The sequence below is a fragment of the Monodelphis domestica genome, chromosome 1, assembly GCF_027887165.1.
Source record: "Monodelphis domestica isolate mMonDom1 chromosome 1, mMonDom1.pri, whole genome shotgun sequence".
NCBI classification, from domain to species: Eukaryota; Metazoa; Chordata; class Mammalia; order Didelphimorphia; family Didelphidae; genus Monodelphis; species Monodelphis domestica.
The window spans coordinates 49582575-49605236 of NC_077227.1; the positions used below are offsets into that span (position 1 = coordinate 49582575).

At 42.4% G+C, this 22662-nt stretch overlaps 1 protein-coding gene across 5 annotated transcripts in view; it reads right to left on the bottom strand.

Annotated features, from left to right (window-relative positions):
- Window positions 1–32: 32 nt before the first annotated feature.
- EDC3 (enhancer of mRNA decapping 3) overlaps window positions 33–22662 on the bottom strand; it is a 66282-nt gene continuing 43652 nt past the window's right edge. For all 5 annotated transcript variants that reach the window (XM_001379444.4, XM_007478165.2, XM_007478163.3 and 2 more), the window contains exons 5-7: window positions 8033–8186; window positions 5455–5672; window positions 33–3258 (exon numbers count right to left, since the gene is read on the bottom strand). In XM_001379444.4, coding sequence (XP_001379481.1) covers window positions 2924–3258; window positions 5455–5672; window positions 8033–8186 — 707 coding nt within the window. In that variant the 3' untranslated portion in view covers window positions 33–2923. The remainder of the gene's footprint in view (window positions 3259–5454; window positions 5673–8032; window positions 8187–22662) is intronic.

Sequence of the window (22662 nt, forward strand, 5' to 3'; positions counted from 1 at the left end):
CAGCAGTGCACCACACATACCAGCCCCCAGGCTCAGCCAATTCAGCTTTATTTTAATGCTGGGTTTTTTGTCATCACTTGCCCAGTTCTCAACAGTTTTTAGGAGGTCTCCTCCCCCCAAAGCACAGTGGTTAGGGGCTAACAGTATCACCAAGGCCAGGTGGCAGATTGCCAGGGTGAGAGGAAGAAAGACCTCTAATGGGACTAGTTTGTGTTTTTAATAGACTCTTAGGGCAAAAGGAGAGAAATCAAGGGCTACTCTCCTAATGCAAATCATGGCAGGTGACAACTTAAGCAGGCTTGAGGAGGAATAAGGAATCTAGTCCTCAACCTGCGAAAGATAGAGGAAAAAATGCTGTTAAGAAAACTAAGGCTCTTCCCCCACTCTGTCCAGGAAGCCTCCTGGTCTCTTGGATCACCACCTCAGCTTTGTAGCCGAGCACCAGTAGGGGGCCATGTAGTAACTTCACTTCTTCAGCAGGAAGAGGGCAGTCAGGAGATGCTCAAAAACCCAGTTTCTTTCCAGGGCACAGATGTGCTAAAATGCCACCAGAAAATGAAGCCCAAAGAGAGAGAGCCAGGACAATCTTTCTGTCGAGGCTACCCATCCTCAAACTTTTGACATCATCCTACAAGAATGTTCCACCTCTGTAAAAGGAACCCAAACTTTAATTTCTCATGCACAGAACAGCTAAAACACTTCCTGCCTGGGAGAGGATGCTGTCTCCACAGCAGCCTGCCCCAGCCCTGAAGCTTTAGAACCGGCCTTATCTCCACACCAGAAGGGAGGTTTGCTATTCTGCAAAATGAGAAGTTAGGCAAGGGGAGGAACTCTGGAACCCTGAGCAGGATACCCTTACCAGGAAGGGAAGGGAGAGACCAGGCTGATGGCTCACAGCCCTGTCTCTGTTAGTGCCATTTGCCAGGGAGAGGGCCTTCTCTCCCTGTCAGAGAATCATTACCCCATGGGTCTTACAGGAAAGAGAAAAACTTTCCCCAATCTAGACTAAGGCCCCAACTCTGCCCATAGTATGGCCTAGGGGCACTGCCTACCCTGAATACCGAAAAAATGGAGCTTGGACCGAAATGACAACTGTGTCTGGCGTTTGTGTGAAACCTCATTCCCCACCAAAGGCACCAAATATCAGGCTAACCCCCAGCTGCTGGCACAGGACAGGAGGAGGCTGGAAGAGCTCACAGGCAAGAGTCAGGCCCAGGCCCTTTGTTGAGAGAGATTAAGACAGACCTTCTGTGCAAGAGCTGGGAGATGTCTTGCTAGCATAGTCCCTTGGATAAATTCTTTGTAAACCTGCAAGGCCAGAGGCAGCCCCCCACAGACTTCCTCTAGCTGAACCAATACTTTTCTTTTTTTGGCACCTCTGAGACAAAAGACTGGCCTGAAAGAACCAGAGAAACCTAGGGCTCACACCAAATATGAAAACAGCAGCCTGCCAGACAGCCAAACCACATTAGGGTGGCCCCAGATACCAGGGAGATGAGGCCACTTGGCAAAGAAAGTTGGAATAGCTCAAGTGTGGTCCCTGAACCTCTGCCTCATTCCCAGGGCTCTCTTCCTTCTTTTGAACAAAAGAGCTGCTGTATTCCCCACACGAGAGACAAGCAGGCAACCCCACAAATTTAAGGAAGAAAAACCCAAGGACTGGGATCAGGAATGGTGGTTTTTACCAATGGCCTCAGTAGTCCGTGGGCCCCTCTGAACATACTGGAATCACAAGAACCTGAAGAGATCCTCAGCACCACGTTCCCATGGGGAGCTCCCCAATACTGAACAAGACTGTGCCCCGCCCCCGCTCCTCTGCACCAAGATCTTCACCTACCACCATTCCAACCAATACAGCAGGAGAGGAAGTTCAATTTAGCCTTTGGTCCCAATGGGAAAAATGATAGCACAGTCTATGGAATCCATGGGCACTGAGGGGCGGGGGGTAGGACTGCTGGCAATGTGGATGGGCACTGTGGCTCTACAGTAATATGTCCCAAAGCTACCTGTGCTGAAAACGTGACAATCAAAGGGGTCAACTTAAATACAGAAAACATCTGCCTGATGGGACATATAACGGCCCCCTCCCCCAAGAGTTGGCTTGGGAGGGGATAAAGGAAAGGTTTGGGCCAACTCCAGATCAGATCACGGGCAAAATGAAAAGTTAACATCCAAGAACAAAAAGCCCCAAACTGGTATTCAGTTTGTTGCCCCAGCAGAGCAGGCAGATGAGGGCTGGCTGAGCTCCTCCTGGATACCAGCTTTCTGCATGGCCCATGTGGCTCAAGGAAAGGAAGCTCAGCTTTGGCTCCCGTCATAAACATCAAAGCAACAGGAAAATGAAACCAACCCCCACCAAGGACAACGGCACCCCGGTATATTCAACATGATTCGTGGAAAGGGGGGCTGCTTCTGTTTAAAAAAGAAGAAAAGAAGAAGACTGGGGGGAGAAGGGCAAGAAGAGAGCCAGAGGAGAAAGAAGAAAGCAAAGAGTTGCTGAGGACACCCTGCCCCCTCTGGTCTGATGGCTGTAAACCTCAAACCCAGTCCAACAGCTGCCTGTGTCTGTAAACAAAAACCCTCCACTGAGAAACTGGCCATCTGGCCAAATGGAGTGTGTCCCTGGGCGGCAGGCCTGGCACTCCATGCTCGCTCGCGTCCCTGTCACACACCCTGGCCCAGCCCTCGGCCCTACGGGACAGCTTTATACAGGGACGTCTCTCCCTTCAAAGGGCAGTCACTCTTCAGTCTTAAATAGGTTGTTTCTTGCAGAAGAAACAAACTCAAAGGAAACAAAACCAAATAAACAATACACAACACAACACTGTCCGTGGAGCTTCACATCCTTAAGGCGTTCTCAAGTGTCAGCATCTGGCTCAAGAGCCTCTGGGCCATCGGGCCTCCCTTGCTTGGGCCGTCACCTCTACGTCGAGTGCAGCGGGATGACAAATTTGCAGCCAAAGGGCGAGCGGTAGTTGATGCCCACCTCCTGGAACACCTGCTGAGGGATGCCGATGTCACACAGGTAAACGCGTCCCGCCCGCTCCCCCAATGGCAGGGGCAAGCCCAGGGCCAAGGACCACTTGGCATCGATGCCCAGCTCAGCCTCGCACATGGGCGGGTCTATGCTGAGCACGGGTGCCCGGTTCTGATTGGCCCAGTCCACAGCAGCTTTGTACCAGGGCTGGTCCCGGAGGAAGGCATTCTCGTGACAATCCAGGCAGTTGATCACCAGGTCCACAGGGCTGGTAGGGAGATCTGCAAGGGGAAACAGTGAGGTCTTACTGTGGCCGTCAGCATCGCCCTGATGGAGGCCGCTTGTCTCACCCTAGCCCAGCGTGGCTCCCCTCTGGTAATTCCTGCGCCTGGCCATAAAGCAAGAAGCTGTGGCAGGGCTTAAGATCCAGATTTCTATCGTGGAAGGCCACATTCATACCCAGACCAAGATACCCGCGGGCCCGCCTTTGGAAGATGACGCCTGCAGGGGCAGCAGGGGACAAGGGGTGCTGCACCTTCCTCGTCTGTAAAATAAAGGGCCCGCAAGGGTGATCTCTATGGTCTCTTCAGCCAAGTCCTAACTACGGCTGGGATGGCACACCGGGTATGGGCGGCCTTTCAGATGGACTCAGTGGGTTGGTTATTCCTAAGTCTCACAACCCAAACACATTTCTCCTTCCCTAAAGGCAGACTCGGAACTTCTTCTACTGTAAAAGGTCTGTGTCGGTCTAGACCTGAAGATGGGCCCCTTCCTCTCCCCAGATCGGGGAGGGCGGCCTCCGCTAAGGTCCGCCCCGACGTGGGTGTCAAGATGGAATCTCCCTTCAGCTCAGCCCAGACAGGTGTAGGTGGCTTGTCCAGGGTGACGCCGTTACCATCGTCACCACCAATCGACAGCGCTTCAATATTCCCAAAGTACTCTTTAGAACTATCGTCTCCTTTGGGCCGCATTATTACCTCCATCTTACAGACCAAGACACAGAGGCAGGCAGAGGCAAAGTGTCTTGTTTAGTCACACAGCCAGTCGTGTCTGAGGCCAGACTGACCTGAGGACGGACTGCCTGGCCTGCCAGAACTCCCAACTCTCCTCCCCTCCACACTGGCCTATAACAAGCCAGCCCAGATTCATAAACCACTTCAAGGGTCACAGCGCACTTTCCTCACTGGTAAAGCCAGTGGCATAAGGGCCGTTATGCTTTTTGTGCCTGAGAAAATGGGCTCAGAAAGGCTCGGTGACTTCTCCAAGACCACAGGCAACACACGACGGTGCTGGTATAACCTTGGGTCTAGAATCGGAGGGAACCTCAGATCTCCTTCGGACCAAAGCTTCTGAATCATTTGTGTGGGAGTGGGCCCCACTGGCAGCATAGGGTAAAAGCCTATAAATCCCTTCTCAGAACAGTGTTTTGAAATGTAAAGACAAAATACAAACAAAATTTCAGGTCTTCTGCTCAATCTACCATGCACCTAGCTGTCCCTGCCAAAAAAAAAAATCTTTTATTTTTTAAATTAAACCCTTACCGTCAGTCTTGGAGTCAATATTGTGTATTGGCTCCAAGGCAGAAGAGCAGTAAGGACTAGGCAATGGGAGTTAAGTGACTTGCCCAGGGTCACACAGCTGGGAAGTGTCTGAAAACAAATTTGAACCCAGGACCTCCCATCTCTGGGCCTGGCTCTCCATCCACTGAGGCTCCCAACTGCCCCCTCAAAATATTTTTTAAAAGTTCCTGGATCCAGTTCAAGATCAAGCCAACCTTGATCTTATAACCTTCAGCTTACAGAAGAGAGAACTGAGGCTCAGAGACAAGTACTGACCAAGAGTTCCAGGTCACCCAGAGTAAGTATCAAAGCAATAATTCAAACCCAAGTCCCTGCTCTCTCCTTTGCCTGCTGCTGCCTCCTGTTAAGCTCCTCAGTGAGCCTGGGAGAGAGGCGAGGGGTTTGCTGAAGTCCCCTCCAATAGCCTAGCAGATGCCACTCGGTGCCGGGAGAGCACGAGCTTTCTGTAACGTGTGCTGAGCTTTCCCCCTAGGCTGGAGTTTGTACTTCTCTGTACTCCCAGGAAGCTCACAGAGTATCTGCTGTTGCTGACGAGGGGCGCTGGCCCCGGACTCGCTGTGACTGCAACCCCGGCATCCCCGCTTTGAGCCTCAGTACGATGTAAAAGCCTGAGCAATCGGAAGGGGCTAACCTGCTCTCCCAAGGAGCCCTCCTGGCAATGATGCCTACTTCCTAAGGAGCACTATTCCTGCCTGCTGCCACCAGATGGCAGAAGCAGATTGCAGAAGGAGCCAACTAGCCCTGGAATTCCCTTTCTAGCAAAGGCCTCCCTCCACCAAGTGATCCCGTAGGGCCCAGGTCTCCTTCCTCTCAGTCCTGTGTTCTCAATCTGCATCATGGGACGTGGGAACTTTACCCACCTCCGGGCTGCCTCTCCCCAGGATGCAATGCTCTTACCTTTGAGGCTGGAGACCTGCTGGCCCTGGGTCTTGCTGAAGAGGGACAGTTCATTGGTGATAGACTCTAACATCTTGACAAAGTTGGGCAGGAAGAGGATGACGTGGACATCATGGTTGGCAAGGTGTCGCCCACAGCTTATGCCCTGAGCCCCCTTCACATGAGGACCACAAAGTAGAGCTACTGTAGGCCTTTGGTGGACGTTTTTGGGATTCAATCTGCAAGGGAGGGATGGGAGGAGGACATAAGTCACTAGTTCTTCAGACTAAGCCACCCAGAACTAGTCAAGCATCTCTACAGCTGAACTCTAAAGACTGACTTTCCCATCTACGCCCACTTTGATGTTCTGCCATCCAGACCAATATCCCTAACATACTCCTGCTGTCTCAGGAGCCCTCAATGGCTCCCTGATGGCTTAATGGTAACAAGTCCAAAGTTTCTGCCTTGCTTTCCATTCCCTGGGCCCTGCTTGCTTCTCTAGCCACCTTCCCACCACTCAACATACAACCTTTCCCAGGCAGGTCAGTCTCTTCATTGTCCCTTGCCACCACATTCAGTCCTGACCCTGTTCTTGGCATGCTTCATCTGGAATGCCCTTCACTCAAACCTACCCTTCCAGCAAGGTCCTGCTCAGGCCCTGCCTTTTCCAGAAAGTCTTTCCTATTCATTGTGATCTCCCCTTTGACTCTACAGCATTTACAGCCAACATCACTCTGTTTAGTGTGGTTTCACGTGTATTTTCTCATCTCAATAAAAAGTATAACCTTGGTGGAAGGGGGGAGGGGGGAACAACTTCTGTGGGTGGGCACTGAATGCTTGATTGAGCCTAAATTAGGGGTTGTCAACAAATGCCTGTTCCAAAATAAGGGTTCTCTTTAGTTTATGATCGATCGTAAATGTTACGCCTGGAAAGACCCCTGGAACTCCTCTAAGTATAGGATCACAACCTCAGAGCTGGGATAAACCTCAAGGGACCAGCTAGTCCAATTCTTCATTTCACAACTGAAGAGAAATGAGAGCCAGCAAGAGGAAGGGACTGTCAAGACCACACAGTGTCAATGCTGACACTCAAACCCATGTCTTGGAGCTCCATAGTCACTGCTTTGCTTTCCCTACAGCCATAATAACCCACCTCCATGACTAGAGCCATATTTCCTAACCCAAATTGCACTGAAGATCAGAAAGAAGACAGACTGGGGAGAAAGAAAGAAGGAAGCTAAGAGAGAAACCAACAAGGATTGGGCCCAGAGATGGTGAGAGAGGTCTATGTTGGGAACCTGCTCTAGATAAAGAGTTCTCTGGGGCTTCTAAGAAGCTACTTAACCTCAAGTCCTCTTTCAGGGTGAGGCTGGGACTTCTTTGATGGCTTTATTCATTTTCAAGAGGCCACTCTAGGGCATCACCAGAGATTCAGATAAATTCTACCCTCCATGATGGCCTGACACAGCTGAGGCAATGATTACAATATCTCAAGGTTAGCATATTTAAGCATATTATCAGGGACAGCTATTCTATGGAGAGAAAGTCATCAGATTGGGCTGAGAGTCCCATTTCTCTTTAGGTCTCAATTCTCTCTTCTATAAAATGAAGAGGATTGGCCTTAATCTCCAAGTGCCTTTCTAAACCTCATACCACATTCAGTCACATTTAAAAGATGTCTTTTGCCATCCAGTTTTTGTTCTTTACTTCTTCAGAACTCTGATGCTTCTTTTAGAGTAAATGCAATCTAATTAGGCCACTGATAACTGTGGGACAATCTGGAGAGGCTGTGGGATAAGAGTAAAGGACACCTCACAGGTCCTCAAAGAAGGATTCAAGGTCTATATAGAGCCTACACTTCATTTTTCAGTGAGAGAATTTACTTGGGTGAGACCCAGGCTTTCCAAGTGGCTCAGCAGATGCCTCCTGGATGCCTCAGAGAACAGAACTGTTTTTATGTTAAGACTCTTGAGCTTATATGCATTATCTAAAAAAGTTGGTATCTTTCTCCTCCTCAAATCTCAGTGATGTGATTCATGAATCCTTAGGATTCATGTGATCCATAAGCCAAAGGACAAGAGAGGGAAAGGAGTTTATAGCCAGACTAATTTTATTCCCACCTGACCTACCTTGCACTCAGAACAGGGACAGCAGAGGTGCCCCAGCCAAGGGACATACTGAGGAATCTTGGATGATTAATTTGACAAGTTCACAAACTGAAACTCAAGATATCTTATTAGAGGACAGTCTTGGGGCCATAGATTTCAGTCATGAAGGGACATATCTAAGGAATGGTATGGCAGGAAGAGCAGGAGCTAGTAGTGGCCAACTGGGCAATGAAGTAAGGTGAGAGTATATAGGAGGAAGGGCCTTGGGATTATGATAAAGGAAAAGCAACTCTGATCATGGGACACATGAAGTAACCAAAATAACTCCCTGGCTGCAAAGTGTGTAGTTATCTATTCTAATCATTCAAGAGGATACTGTTAAAGCATGAGGTATCTCTTCTGTGCAAGGCACCATGTAGTGGCTAAACATTCAAGTCTCAATCCCCACCCTTACTATCCCAGTTCCCCAGGCACAACATGGACCGACTCACCTGTTAGGACCTCCCAGCAGGGTTAGTGCCATCTGGCTGGCACAAACTCCAGTCATCTCCAGCCTCCGTTCCAGGGTCAGACCATGCTTCTCGGCTACCGATAACAGCTTCTTGTGCAATTCATAGGAGACACTTGGGACAACTAGCCCAGAGTCTGTGACTCAGAAAGGAAGTAGAGAGGAGGGAGAGAGAAATAAATAAGATCAGAGGGTCCAAAATGGGCCTCAGGTACAATCTTCTCATCTTCCGAGCCCTGGAATAAGTTTTGTTTTCTGAAATTTCCTGAAAGTTCAAGTAGCTAAAATAGAACTGGTCTACGGCTTTTGCTAGGTCTCTTCTGAGGAATTTGCCACTTAAGTGACCATAATTGAGAAGACTACTCTAGTGGCGCAAATACAGACCAGTTCCCAAATAAGATCTCTTTGAAAGCTGAGCTATAGACATAGATATACACACAGGAATATTCTGAAAAATTACATCAAATGCCATAGAAATACATACATAGTGAAAGGTTGCTGTTTTTCTAATGACATTCACTCCAAGTCATCATGGCCATCTTTTCCATTTTTTATCATTAAGTGCTTTCTTCATCTTAATCACTTCTGTGGCACTTTAATAACAAAGAGTGAACACACAGATTTTAAAATAGACAAGTCTGATCCGGAAAAGAAGTTTGGTCTATATTTAGACCAAAACAGTAAGATTAGGAATATCCTCAAAGTGACCTTGTAGGTAGGCCAAGTACAATCATCCTCATTTTTTGATGAGCACATGGAAACTTGGAAAGGGGATGAGCTTTGTTCCCAGTCCCAGAGTAAGTGGCAGAAGACAAACTCAGGTTTTCTGATTTCAAACCTAGTACTTTTCCCACAAAGCACAAACCAAAAATTAATGAATACAAGCCAATGAGGAATGCAAACCCTCATGAACGTGTGTGTATGGGGGGGCGAGAGGGGAGGGTCATATTCAAATTCACTGCTGAAGTATCTATTCCAAACAACTTCCAGGGCAAACCTGACAAGGCACACATCTGACAGTCAAAAGTGGAAAGACTTTTCTCCTAAGAAATTAAGATAAATCCACCTTGACAATGTTATTTTTTCTAAAAGGACCCAAGGGCCCCACTGGTCCTTTCTAGCCCTTTTCTAAGCCTCATTCCCCAGAAGCCCTCTCATAAACTGCCTAAAAGCCCTTAGGTTTAGAATTATAGTAGATGTTCAAACATATTCCTATCACTTAATGTCAATACCAGATCATGTGCTCATATTTCTCTTACTCTTCTATGTTCTGGTCCATAGTTTTTCTTTTCCTAATTAAAAAAAAAAAGCTAGACTATATTTCCAAGCTTTTTCAACCATGCTTTTCTGAGGGGAGGGCAGATTAGACTCAGAAATAATTTAATTTAGTTCCTTAGCTACTAAAAAAAATTGAATATATTTTCTCTAGTAGAAATGAAAATAAATTTATAGAGAACAAAAGGATGATATTACTGTTAGTCTCAAAGCAAAACATCAATTTCAATCATTTGTTCAACAAACATTATGGACCAACAATGAGAAGCACACTTACATTCTGGGAAGATACAAAGACAAATAATATACATTACCCATCACCTTCCAGGCAAGGGGGGGGGGGGGGGGAGAGCAGCATATACAAAGAGACAAGTTGGAATATAACAAATTTTATAGACTAAGACTATAAAATGAAGAGACTAGATGAAGATGCTACAGGTTAATTGGAAAATCTTCATGAAGGACGTGCCATTTGAATTGGCCTTTAAAGGATGAACAGATGTACTTTTGGATGTGGCCAACAAGGGAATTTGTTTTTCTTTACTATGCATATTTGCTATAAAGGTTTTTCTTCTGTCAGTGGAGGTGGGGAGAGATTGGGTAAGGAGAAAAAAAAATTACTGAAAAAGAGTTCAAATCTCACCTTCTATAGATCTTTCCCAGTTGGTTTCCCCTCCATTTCCCCTCTTCTCTACTGGTAGTGCCTTCCATCTCAGATTATCTCCCATCTACATTATAACCTTGTGTGTGTATACAGATATTGCATGTTGTTTCCTCCACTGGAATGAGTTTCTTGAAGACAAGGAGTTGTACAATGTCCTTGCCTTTCTTTTTATTCCCAGAGCTTGACATATAATAAATCTCATTTGATCCTCACAACTCTGGGGGGTAGGTACTATTATCATCTCCATTTTATGGATGGAGAAACTGAAGCTCAGATAGGTTAAGTGATTTGACATGGTCATACAGCTAATAAGTATCTGAGGCAGGATCTGAACTCAGATCTTCCTGACTTCAGGTCCAGAGTTGGAAGGTTAAGAAATCAACAAAAGATTGAGGTTGGGAGGGGAGTGAATCAGAGATTAGGACTAGCATGAATAAAGCCATGGAGCTAAAAAAATGAGGGGGTATTCTGAAGGGAAATTGAATCATGTACTCAGCTGCAATACAGAACATATAGGTAGAATAGTAAAAGAGATGGCAGGAAATGTAACACTTCACTTCCTTTTTATTTTGAAACATCAGAAAACAGCCAAAACTTGAAGGAAAAAAAAGACCTAGAGTGGTAACATTTAAAGTATGTGGTCTAAATTCTAGAAACTTTACACACTGATATATCCAATTATCATTCCTGGGTCTTGAGCAAGCAAGAAATGAAAGTTAACTAGCCGACTTGAGTCAAGTTTCCAAATGAACTTTAATTGCCTGGCCATCTGAAGTCCTCCAAACACCCCCTAGAGGTCAATACCATTTTCAAAGTATCAGACTGGCTGGTGGTCAGAAAAAGCCATTTCAGTATTGTGCATGCAGTTCTTACTTCGATGGATGCATTATCTCATTGGTAGGAAGTTCACTGCAGATAAAACTAAAAGGAAAATAACAAACAAATATAAAAGGGAACATCTCTGCTGTTCAGTAGCGAACAGAGCCGCTATGTTTGGATATCACTTATTATCAGCGGCAATAGCAGCTATAATGAAGCTGGCAAAAGTGGCTGAAGAGAAACCAACAGGAGAAATGCAAGCTCAAAGTAATACAAACTTTAAAACTAAGCTGTGTTTTTTATATCACTGTCATTTCTAGATATATTTTATTCCCCAACCCCCAAACTGAATCTTCCCTAATAACAAAAGAAAAATAACCAAGACAGTGAGTCTGGGCAACAGCTTTTATACTATCTAGTCCTTATAGCTGCTGACTTCTACTAAGGGAGGGAGAGAGGTGTTTCACTTTTGCTTTTCTAAGACCTTTTTGGTTGTTTAATTATTCACAGTTCAGTCTCTTGGGGCAATCTTTTCTTTTAAGCTGTTGTAGTCACTGTGTATGAATATTTTGGCTCTTCTGATTCTATATATTTCAGCATTTGTTCATAGAAATCTTCTCATAGATTTCTCTTATTCCCTCATGTTCACTAATTCTGAAGGAAAATTCTATTTCCTTCCATGTATATGCCACAGGGGTGTTCAGTCTTTCCCTGATAAATCAGGTTAATTTTGTTTCCAATTCTTTGCTACTCTTTGTATTTAGTAAAACTTTGTTTATGTCCTGGATGTCCTGAGAGCACATACATGTCCAGCAGGAGAATCACTGGGTCTAAGGGTACAAATTCTGTAGTTTCTTTTCTTGCATTTTTCCAAACGGTTATACAAAGCAGTGGACTAACTCTCAGCTCCAACAAGTATATTACTGTAAGACAACAATTTAAAGAGTACCCAGGGATCAGTTTTAAAAATGTCTCAAAGAGAACAAGATTCGAAGAGAATTGAAAAAAAATCTCACATGGTACTAACACTGCGCCCCCCCCCAAAAAAAACTACATAGAGAAGACATCAGCAACAATCAGACAACTCATATGTTGTCTATTCTCATCTGAATAAAATCTTATGGATTCTTGATGAAAATAGAGGAAAAATGAAGGTATTTTCTATAATGATACCACAAGTATAAACAGGAGAATAGTTTACCATCTCTGTGTCTCTTGTTTACTGATTACAAAGAAGCAACTGATGCTATAAAAAATTTTTTATGATAGGATAAGCTACCTCACAGCATACATCTATCATATACTATTTCATGGCAGACCTATGGAGAAAACTTGTTCAATGACTCGCTCTTGACATCAGCAACGCTCACCAAAAATCTCTGACAATGTAACAAAGAATGCCTGCCCCAAGTTCATAGCCTCCCCCCCCCCCCGCAAAAAAAAAGGATTCTCTATAGAGGTGGTACAGGTACTCTTACTGTAGGCATTTTATTGACTGTATTGGGTATGGAAACACTAGGACTTTCTAATAAGATCTGTATTGACTTAAAAGAGCTATCTACAAAAGGCAAACCAAATGAACAAAGAATGCATATTGTCCAAATTGTGTGAGTTGAACAGACAACTCACTGGAGTTGTCAATATGTCAATACATATATTTCATAGCTGGGCCCACAACTGAAGAGGAGCTGGTGACAGGGTTATATCACACTGGGAAAAGTAGACAGAATTTTCAGTCATGTTAAGTAGCTGAATGCCACCATAGTCCCTATTTTTAACACCAATATTCTCTCCATAATACAGTAGGGCTGCAGTCATGAAACACTGTGATTTCAAAAGAGTTACAATTGTGGGTGATTGCAATAAGTAATGAAAGAATCTTCTCTGAGGTATGCAAGGGAACAAAACATATCACCAGGAGTGATATGTGTGAGAGAAATGGCATAAAACACATTGCTAAGACCAGTTTTGATTAAAGTTTTTGCACCAACAAAACCAATGTAGTTAAAATATGAAGACAATTAACCAGTAGAAATCTTTGCAGCAAATTTCTCTGATAAAGATCTGTCTGTGTGTACATACTCATACACATAAAAACACACTGCTATAGATATTTATTAAAATGATATCCATACCCTAATAAATAAAAGGTCAAATGAAATAGGCTATCTTCAAAGGAAGAAATCAAAACTACCAATAAGCATATAAAAATGCACTAAATAATAATGAAACACAAATAAAATAATTCTGAGGTGGCTCTATCTCATACCTATCAGGTTGGGAAAGCTAATAAAGAAGGAAAATGACAGTTACCGGAGAGTCTATGGAAAGTCAGGCACACTGGTACATTGTTGGTGGAGCTTTGATTGATCCAGTCATGCTGGAAAGTTACCTGAAACTATGCCCCAAAAGTCACTAAACTGTGTCATAACCATTGATCCAATGAGGCCCCTACTAGACTATATTACAAAGAGATCAAAGAAAAAGGAATACCTTTTACATGTACAAAAATCTACATGTAGAAAATTTTTCTTTTTTTGTAGAGTTGAAGAACTGGAAACAAAGGAATATCCATCAACTACAGAAATGCTGAACAAATTATGTAATACTATAATGGATTATGCAAAAAATGAAGGGGGGAGGGAATGACTTCAGAGAAAGTTAATAAAATTTGTAGTAATTGATGTAGCCTGAAGAGAGCAAGAGAACAACGTATATACAGTATCAACACTATAAAGAAAAACAATTCTGAAATAATGGCAAGCATTTATATATAGCACTTTAAGATTAGCAAAGCATTTTACATAGTTAACTCAAATGGCATTCAGAACAACCCTGGGAAGAAGCTGATGTTGTTTGTAGCCCCATTTTACAGATGAGAAAACCGAGGCAGAAAGCGGTTAAGTGATTTGCCCAGGGCAACACAGCTAGTAAAAAACCTGAAGCAAAATTCAAACTCAGGTCTTCCTTGACTACAAGTCCAGCATTCTATTGACTATCCTACCTAGTTGCCTGAATCTTGACATCTGTGGTTGATACAATAACTTAAGAGAGTTGATGAAGAAGCCACTTCCTGACAGAAAAGAGACAAATTTAAGGGGCAGAACAAGACATACACTTTTGTGTAAGGCAAATGTGTGGGTGTGTTTTACCTGACTTTGTAACAAGAAAACTGTTTTTCTTTCATTCAATGGATGAGTTCTAGGGAGAAGAGGGAGTCTAGTCATAGTATTATTCTCCCCACCAAAAAAAAAGGGAAAATGAAGAAAAATAATTCATGAAGTGTGTGTGTGTGTGTGTGTGTGTATATATAAATCATGGAAGAGAAGTTAAATGGAATCAGATGAGCAAGACAGCTTTGGAAATGTTACATTTTTTAAAAAAAAGCAAGCTGTATGCAGTAGGAGTTCCACGTGTATCTTTTCTGGTCTATTTTGTGTATGGAAATATTTGATTGGGGGGAGGTTACATTCAGAATAAAATAAAGCTAAAAACCTGAACTAGTATAGACATTGTCCAAGATCAATATGACTGAGAAAGGAATCAAACTAGTCATATGATAGTACAAGTGGACAACTGGAATAGAGCACCCTTATTTACTAAATATTAAACCAGGGAAATACCTTCAATCCCCTGAGCAGCTCCTTCATGGAAGATTTTCACAATCACCTGCACCTGACATGCAGGACAAGAGGAAGGGTGACTCTCTACACTGCCTCTTATATTGGTCCTCTAACAAAGGGTGACGGCGATCAGATAACTCCCCTCTGGTCAGAGTGAACCTTAGTATCCAATTCATAGCCCCTCATAGTTTACTTTGGACCGCCACTATGCAAAGTGATAGGAAGAAGGCCTAGATTGTAATTTCCACCTTTAATTTCTAGGCCAGCCACGCCATCCAAAGAGCTTCATACCCGCCATCCTTCTAGCCTCTCTCCTGAAGCTGCCACTGGTGGTGTAGCAGGTGCAAATGTTGGCAGGTGTAGTCCAACCTTGCATGTTAATAGCCGATTAAAACAGTCTTTTTATAGCCTGCCCTATACGTGCACACATGTAACACACTATCAGGGCTAATTAGTAACTGCTGAAAGCTGTGTGAAAAAGCTGAATGAGGGCTCCAAGTCACAAGGCAACATCTAAACCTGTCAGACAAGTCACGCACCTGCCTGCCTCTTTTCCTGGGAAGTCACGCAAGGTTCAGCTTTCACTCTGCTCCATTCATGTTGTCTGTCATTTATCTCTTCTAAATCCCAGAGCTGATGGTGGAATGTGTAGCGACTCAGGGTCCAAAGTATGTTTCTGACCCCCTTTGAAAATCAAGTTCTCTGACCAGGGCAATCTAAAGCTCCGTCGCTCTGGGCCTGGCACTGTCCTCACAAGAATTTCCACTCCTTTTGGGAGTCAAAGCTCAAGAGTTCTTTTCACTCCCAAAGACCTTCAAGAGGAAAAATTCCAGGCTGACCTTCTGTTAAGTGTACCTTGCTGAGCCAGGGAAGAGGGTGGCACAGCCCTTGTTGCTACAAGTTCTGTGTGTGCCCATCACCAACTCTTCCATCTGTTTCCTTCAAAAGCCAATGGCTGCCAACCATCTCAAGGTAGGGAGTCGGGAGGGGGGCACTAACACACACAGGGCAGGTTTTTGTGCCCTGGAAAAAAGATAAGGCAAATGGCCCTCACAATATGCAGACTACAGGCCAATACTGACCTTGCCCTAATTGTTCTCTGACAGGAATATACAAGCATTAAAAATGTTTCTCTTCCAATCACACACACGCAAGGCCCAACCAGTCAGACTGGCCTATCCCAAGCAGGCCAAGGGAGTGAGATACATTCGACAGTCAGGAATCAAGGGCATAGTAGGTACAAATTACCAGCAATAATGCCACCAAAACAAAAAAGAGTTGAAGACTAGCCATGTCGAATTATGTCTGGGTTGGAATTCCAGTGGATTGTCATTTTATTGTTTAGAAATCAAAAGTATAAAAGAGGTCCCATGCCTTTTGTTAATATGAACACATATTTTACAGCTGCCTGAGAAATAAGGACAATATAATTATAATTATTCCATGACTCGCATAGCATTTCAGGAGATCTGATTAACCCTGGGGTATATTCTAAATGCATTCCATCCCAAACAGAATTTTATCAAGTTTTACCTGAGCAGATCATTCTCATGGCACGAACCAAATACCTCAATGATTCATGACACACCACCTTCCACCCCTGCCACTACACGTGCCCAAACATCATTTCCTGCCCTTTACCATACATATACAATCCTACATACAACTTTCCTCATGCCTTTTCCTCAGTCCCAGAAATACTTGCCCCTTCTCACTTCCTTCCATTTTATGTTCACACTCTTCAGCTCCTTCAGAACACGCTCTAATGCCCTGACCTTTTCATCTAACCTGGAATCATTCAGCAAACTGCCCAGTGTGAAGTACCTGCCCAGATTCCACAACCATCTGGTTAAACACCGGAGTCAGCTGAAACCACCATCCACTAATATAGTACAACAGAAAGTGGGTCAGTCCCAAGTTGTATCCAAAAAACACCAGAAAGATGTGGATGAAATGCTGAGGGTCCTGAAGAAAAACTGTATCAAGGGCTTAGTGCAGCATCATACCTGGGGTGGGAGTGGACCTTCTCCGCCTGAGAACATTTTCTGCTTGCCCAGCCACCCAATGCAAGCACTTCCTCCCTCCTCTCTCTGGGGTAATGCAGGGGGCTCACAAGCAGCTTAAAGTTACAGTTTCAGCACACAAATTCTAAAATATTCACCAATGCTGGCCTAGAGTCTTCTATTCTGCAATGGGATTAAGAGGCAAACTATATGAACAACCAAACTAGCTACACACAAATTAGCAGGGTGTTCCCTCAGGGAAGAGACCAGAGGCAACACGTGCCTGGCAAGCCCAACCACTACCTTGACCATATCTTCTCTCAGATCGTAATGGAGATAGTCCAGAACCCTGAGCCCAAGAGCTTTGGGAACAGCACTCCTCCTAGCCCAGCTCCCTCAGTCTTTACACTAGGAAACCACCCTATGGAGATGTATCCTAGTAACTTTTACAGCTATGGCTCATGAAGAGCCAGAAAGGAAGGTTCTGGCCACCAAATTCCTTGGTGCTGTCAAGTAGTTCAACATCAGAAACTGTGGTGATCTTATCAGTGGAATGAATATCTGCTTGGCTACCCCACCTTAAGAGTCACTTCATGTGAAATGCAGCTGAAGCCTTCCATATCCCTCCATTAGAATGTGAGCAGGGACTGCCTGATGACTGTTCTATTTGAATCTCCAGTGCTTTGCACACACTAAGCAATTAAGATATATATATATATATATATATATATATATATATATATATATATATATATATATATATATATATATATATATATATATATATACTTAATTCATTCATCCATTCATTCAACAATGGTATTAACACAGATAAAACACAGAAAGTAAATGGAGCTGGGGCAACTTGAAATCTGATCCTCTATTCCATATTTATACTAACTAAACACAATCTCTGCCAAAATCAGAGATCTCATTGCCTTCCCATTAAAGTTATATAGAAACAGATTAGCTCTTTGAGGAAAAGTTCATCGTATTCTGGCCCAAACTCATTTCTGCTTTTGTATCCAATCATCTCTTTGGACTTGGGCTAGGTCCTTGGGACAATCCAAATGTGGCCAGATAATAAAAAACTTGGTTTATGCACTCGAGGGGTAGACAAATCTAATCTGAAAGATAACTAACATACATGACAGTATTAGAAAACAATGACCATATTGGTATCAATTAATCAGCAAGTATTAATTAAGCACCTACTCTGTGCCAAGATTTGTGCTAGGAGTTAGGAGAGAAGACCAATTTGGCTGGAGTGGGAAGGGGCATCAATGAGGCTGGAGACAACTTAGGGTCAGGTGGTGTTAGGCTTTACAAGATCAACAGTTTATGTTTTTGTCCTGGAGACAACAGGAAACCCTTGGAGTTGAATGAACAGAGGAGACACACACACACACACACAAGCACGCACGCACGCACACACACACACACACACACGTAAAAAATATTATTATTTAAATTGCAAAGTTTAAATTTCTTTTGAGAAGTATTTTAGGTAAAGAAAGATGCTACCGCTCTGAATCCAGAAACTGAACTGTTGGAGAAGACACCATGAAGAAGCTTCCAGACCACAATCTGCACAAGAATGAACTTTGGGTGTAGTTGATTGAACATTTATTTGTATATATACTTTCATGCCAAAGGGGACTGCCCCCTAACTGGCTTTTTTGTCAATGCACCCAGCAATTATTGATTTTGTTCTTTTTTTCTCTTATCCTCAAATTATTGTAATCTTTAAATTGATTATGTTTTCATGATCCTTTGGGGAAAAAAAATTTTATTATTTTTTTCCCCAAACGATCACACGGAGAAATGTAAAAATGGAGATTTGAATTCAGGACTCCAATCCCCAGGAGTCCTTGCTAGCTCCCAGAATGCCCTCTAATCTCACTGAGATTTACACCTGGGCGAGGTCAAGAATTTCTATTTAACCTGGCTGTAAAGGCTACTGGGTCTCTTCCCTACTTCCGCTTCGGAGCAAACGTGGCTCTCCACCTAGCAGGCAAGATATGAGTGATTGTGAATAGGCTCTTTGGGCCTAGACACATGCCTTTCTTACTTGTATTTTCTTTATATTTTAATCTTCAATAAACCTCTAAAAATATAATACTCCCTGCAGAGAGAAACTAATTTCTACCTTGCCTCAGTTTCCCCTAAATTTTAATCATAACAGTTAAATTTTAACTGTTACATATATATGGGGTCAGCTGTGCACTGAAGGAAAGTTACTTTGGCAGCCATGTGAAGGCCAAGCTGGAGTGAGGACAGAAGAGAATTGGGAAAGTCAATTAGGAGGCTACCTCAATAATCATGGTGAGGGGTCACCTGGGCCTGAAACAAGCCAAAAATAAAGAGAGAGAAGGGGTCAGATGTGTAAAGATAGAAAGAACAACAAGATTCATCAGTTGATTAGATATGGGTGAAGAGTCAAGGTAAATTATTCTTGATTTTATGGCTAATCTTTTCCCTTTGGGGGAAGATCTCTCATTTTTAGTAAAAGCTGCCCAGTTGGTTGTTTGCATTTTTTCTTTGATGTCAGGGCTCTGGGTGTTGGTCTTGACATCCCTGGAATGTCCTTTTGGGGTTTCTTTCAGATTATTTATGGATTCTTTCTATCTTTATTCTTAGCTTTTAACAGTTCAGATCAGTTTACATTTATGATTTATAGATATATAATGTCCAGGATTTTTTTTTTCTTAACAGAAGGTACTGTAATTTTTTGGGGGGGGAGGAGGATCTATACTTATTTAAATTTTTACAAGTATTTTTCTCTCCCTCCCACTTGAATTCCCTCCCCTCTCCCAAATTAATAATTAACAAGGGAAAAAACCCTCCAAACAAATATGCATAGCCAAGCAAAATAAATTCTAACACTGGCCATATCCAAAGATATATGTCTCATTTTAAGTTCATCATCTCTTGCAGGAAGTTGGTAGCAGGCTTCATCTTCAGTCCTATGCAATCATGGTTTGACACTACATTAATCAAAGTTCTAAAGTCTTTCAAAGTATTTTTTCCTTATAATATTGTTATCATATAAATTGTTCTGGTTCTGTTCCCTTTGCTATGCATCAGTTCACAAAAGTCTTCCTACTAGTTATGGGGCCTTAGGCAAACCATTTAATTTTGGGAAGCTTCAGTTAATTCATCTACAAAATGGGAAAAATAGTACATAGAAGCATTATCTAGATCACAAAGTTGTTGTTGTAAGGTAAGTCCTAAATAAAGGTGGGCCATCACAACATGTTATTTTTCTGTGTGTCTCATTTAAAAATTGGTGAATGTGACAGCTGAACCACAAATAATGGAGAATTAGAAAGGCCTGAAGGGACTTGAAAAGAGAAAGTGTCCCAGTTTGTGGGGTTTTTTTTAAGAGAATGAGATTTATAAACTAGTTAACTTGACTTAAATTTCTGACAAAATTACAAATCCTATTATTAAAAGGATGTTTAATTAACATGTAGGAAGGAACATCATAAAAAGTCAGCATGATTTAATGAAGAACAAATCAAAGTCAGTCAAGTCTAACTTTATTTCCTCTTCCAGATCAGAGAATGCTATAGATTTCATTTAATCTGACTTTAGGAAAGTAGTTTTAAAAGTCTCTTGTATTATTCTTGTGAAAAAGATGGAGAAAAATTAATTTGACAATATGATGGACTTGGCATAGTCATTTATGGCTCAAAGTCAACTTGGAAGAAGTTTCAAGGGGAATGCGCCAGGATCTATGAATGGTCTGGTATTGTCTGACATGTTTACCTATGACTTTGATATAAAGCATAAGTGGCTCACAACTTTCAGGGAAAGCAAACACATCTGATGGCCGATGGAATTCTAAAAGATCTTGACACTGGGTTAGCACTTTGGCCTTAATCAAAGGTTATCTGGGCACCATGTTATGAAGGATACATAAAAAGGGATAGTAGGGGTTAGGGGGGTGTATGCAGAATGGTGAAGAGCTACGTGTTCATAGCCCTTGAAGATCAGTTGAAGAAACTAAAGATGGGGGTGAAGCCAAGATGGGAAACAAGGCATACAGACCCAAATGATCTCTACCAATTTACTCACCAAATAACTATAACATCTCAGAATGAATTCTGGAACAGCACAACCTACAAAAAGATGAGGTGAAGTAATTTTTCAGCCCAAAACAACTTAGAAGGTCAGCACAAGGGACCTAGAGTTCACCAGAGTGGAGGTGGAAGGAACACAAAGCAGTACAATAGGGCAGGCACCACCAAAGCAACAGGATCTAGGTGCAGCTAAAGCAGCAGTAGAGGCTTCCAGAGCTCTCATCACAGATGATATGGGGAGGGGTTGGGGGGGGGGGGGAGATCAGATAATTGCTCAGAAAGATATTACAGGAAACCATTTTATGGTTCTGGGTACAAGATTCTTTTTGTACTACCTATATATAGGAAGAAGTCCTGGGACACATTCTCAGGAGGTGGAGGAGGCCTAGCACACAATGAGGCTACAGGGGAGCAGAGGACCCTATTCATATTTCTGTAGCTCCATTTTTACATTTCCAAGGTGGAAAAAGAGTACTTGTGGTTACCTCCAGAGCACAGATCAGGAGACTATTAAACACACCTCTCTTTACACCATACAAACTTGGGAAGAACTGAAAGCTGATAGAATTCCAATACGAGTTCTGAAGGAAGCTGCCCAAAGAACCTGAAGTTTGGAACCATTCTCTCTTCACCTCAGTTACAGACCCCAACTTTAACAGTTTTTTTTAATTTAAAGAGAAGATGGACTGGAAAAATGAGCAAACAACAAAATAACAACCTAGAAAGTTATTTTGGTGAAGGGAAGACCAAAACACAAACTCAAAAGAATACAACAAAGTCAATACCACTGTATCCAAAGCCTCCAAGAAAAACAGGAAATTTCTCTCAAGAACAAAAAGAATTAATGGAGGACTCAAAAAGGACTTTAGAAATCAAACTGGGGAGGTAGAAGAAGAATCGGGAAAAGAAATTAGAGTGATACAAGAAAAATCATGGGAAAAAAAGAGTCAACAACTTAGTAAAGGAGGCATAAAAAGCACTGAAGAGATTAATACTTTAAAAAAAGACAGAAGAGAATAACTGGTAAAAGAGAATGAAGAAAACTCTTTAAAAAGCAGAACTGGCCAAATGGAAAAAAGATATACAAAAAATACACTTAAGAGAAGAAAAGTAGGTACACATTCACTGAGGGAAAAAATCTTTACAAAACAGACCTGGCCACATAGAAAAGGAGGTACAAAAGTTCACTTAAGAAAACGATGCTTTAAAAATTGAAATTGGGCAAGTGGAAGCTAAAGACTTGGATGTCATCTAAGACATCAAGAAACAATCAAAGTTAAAAGAAAGGAAAAATGAAATAAAATGTGAAATATCTCATTGGAAAAACTGACCCAGAAAATAGATTCAGGAGAAATAATCTAAGAATTATTGGATTACCTGAAAGCCATAATAAAAAAAAAGCTTAGACATCTTTCAAGAAATCAAAGAAAACTGCCCTGATATTCTAGAACCAGAAAGCAAAATAGAAATTGAAAGAATCCACCAATCATCTCCTGAAAGAGATGCCAAAATGATAACTTCCAGGAATATTACAGCCAAATTCCAAAACTCCCAGATCAAGGAAAAAATATTGTAAGCAATCAAAAAGAAACAATTCAAGTATCATGGAGCCACAGTCTTTCTGCAGCTCCTACATTAAAGGATTTGAGGGCCTGGAATACAATATTCTAGAAGACAAGAGATAAGACTTCAATCAAGAATTATGTACCCAGCATAATCCTTCAAGGAAAAAAAAATCGATATTCTACGAAATAGAGGAGTTTCAAACACTCCTGATGCTCCAGAACTGAATGGAAAATTTGACTCTCAAATATAAGACTCTATACTCAAGAGAATCATAAAAAGGTAAACTGCAAAGAGAAATCAAAAAGAGATTCAATAAGGTTAAATTATGTACATACCATTGCTATAACTCCAAATAATTTTATAATTATTAGGGTAGTTAGAAGGAGTGTACATAGAGGGCAAGAGTGTGAGATTAATATGGTGGGCTGATATAAAAATTAAATTAAATGAAGGCTTGAGAAAGAGGAATGCATTGGGAGAAGGAGGAAAGGGAAAAATAGGCTAAATTATCTAACATAAAAGAGGAATGAAATAGCTTTTATAGTGGAAGGGAAGACAGAGGAAAAGAGTATGTGAAC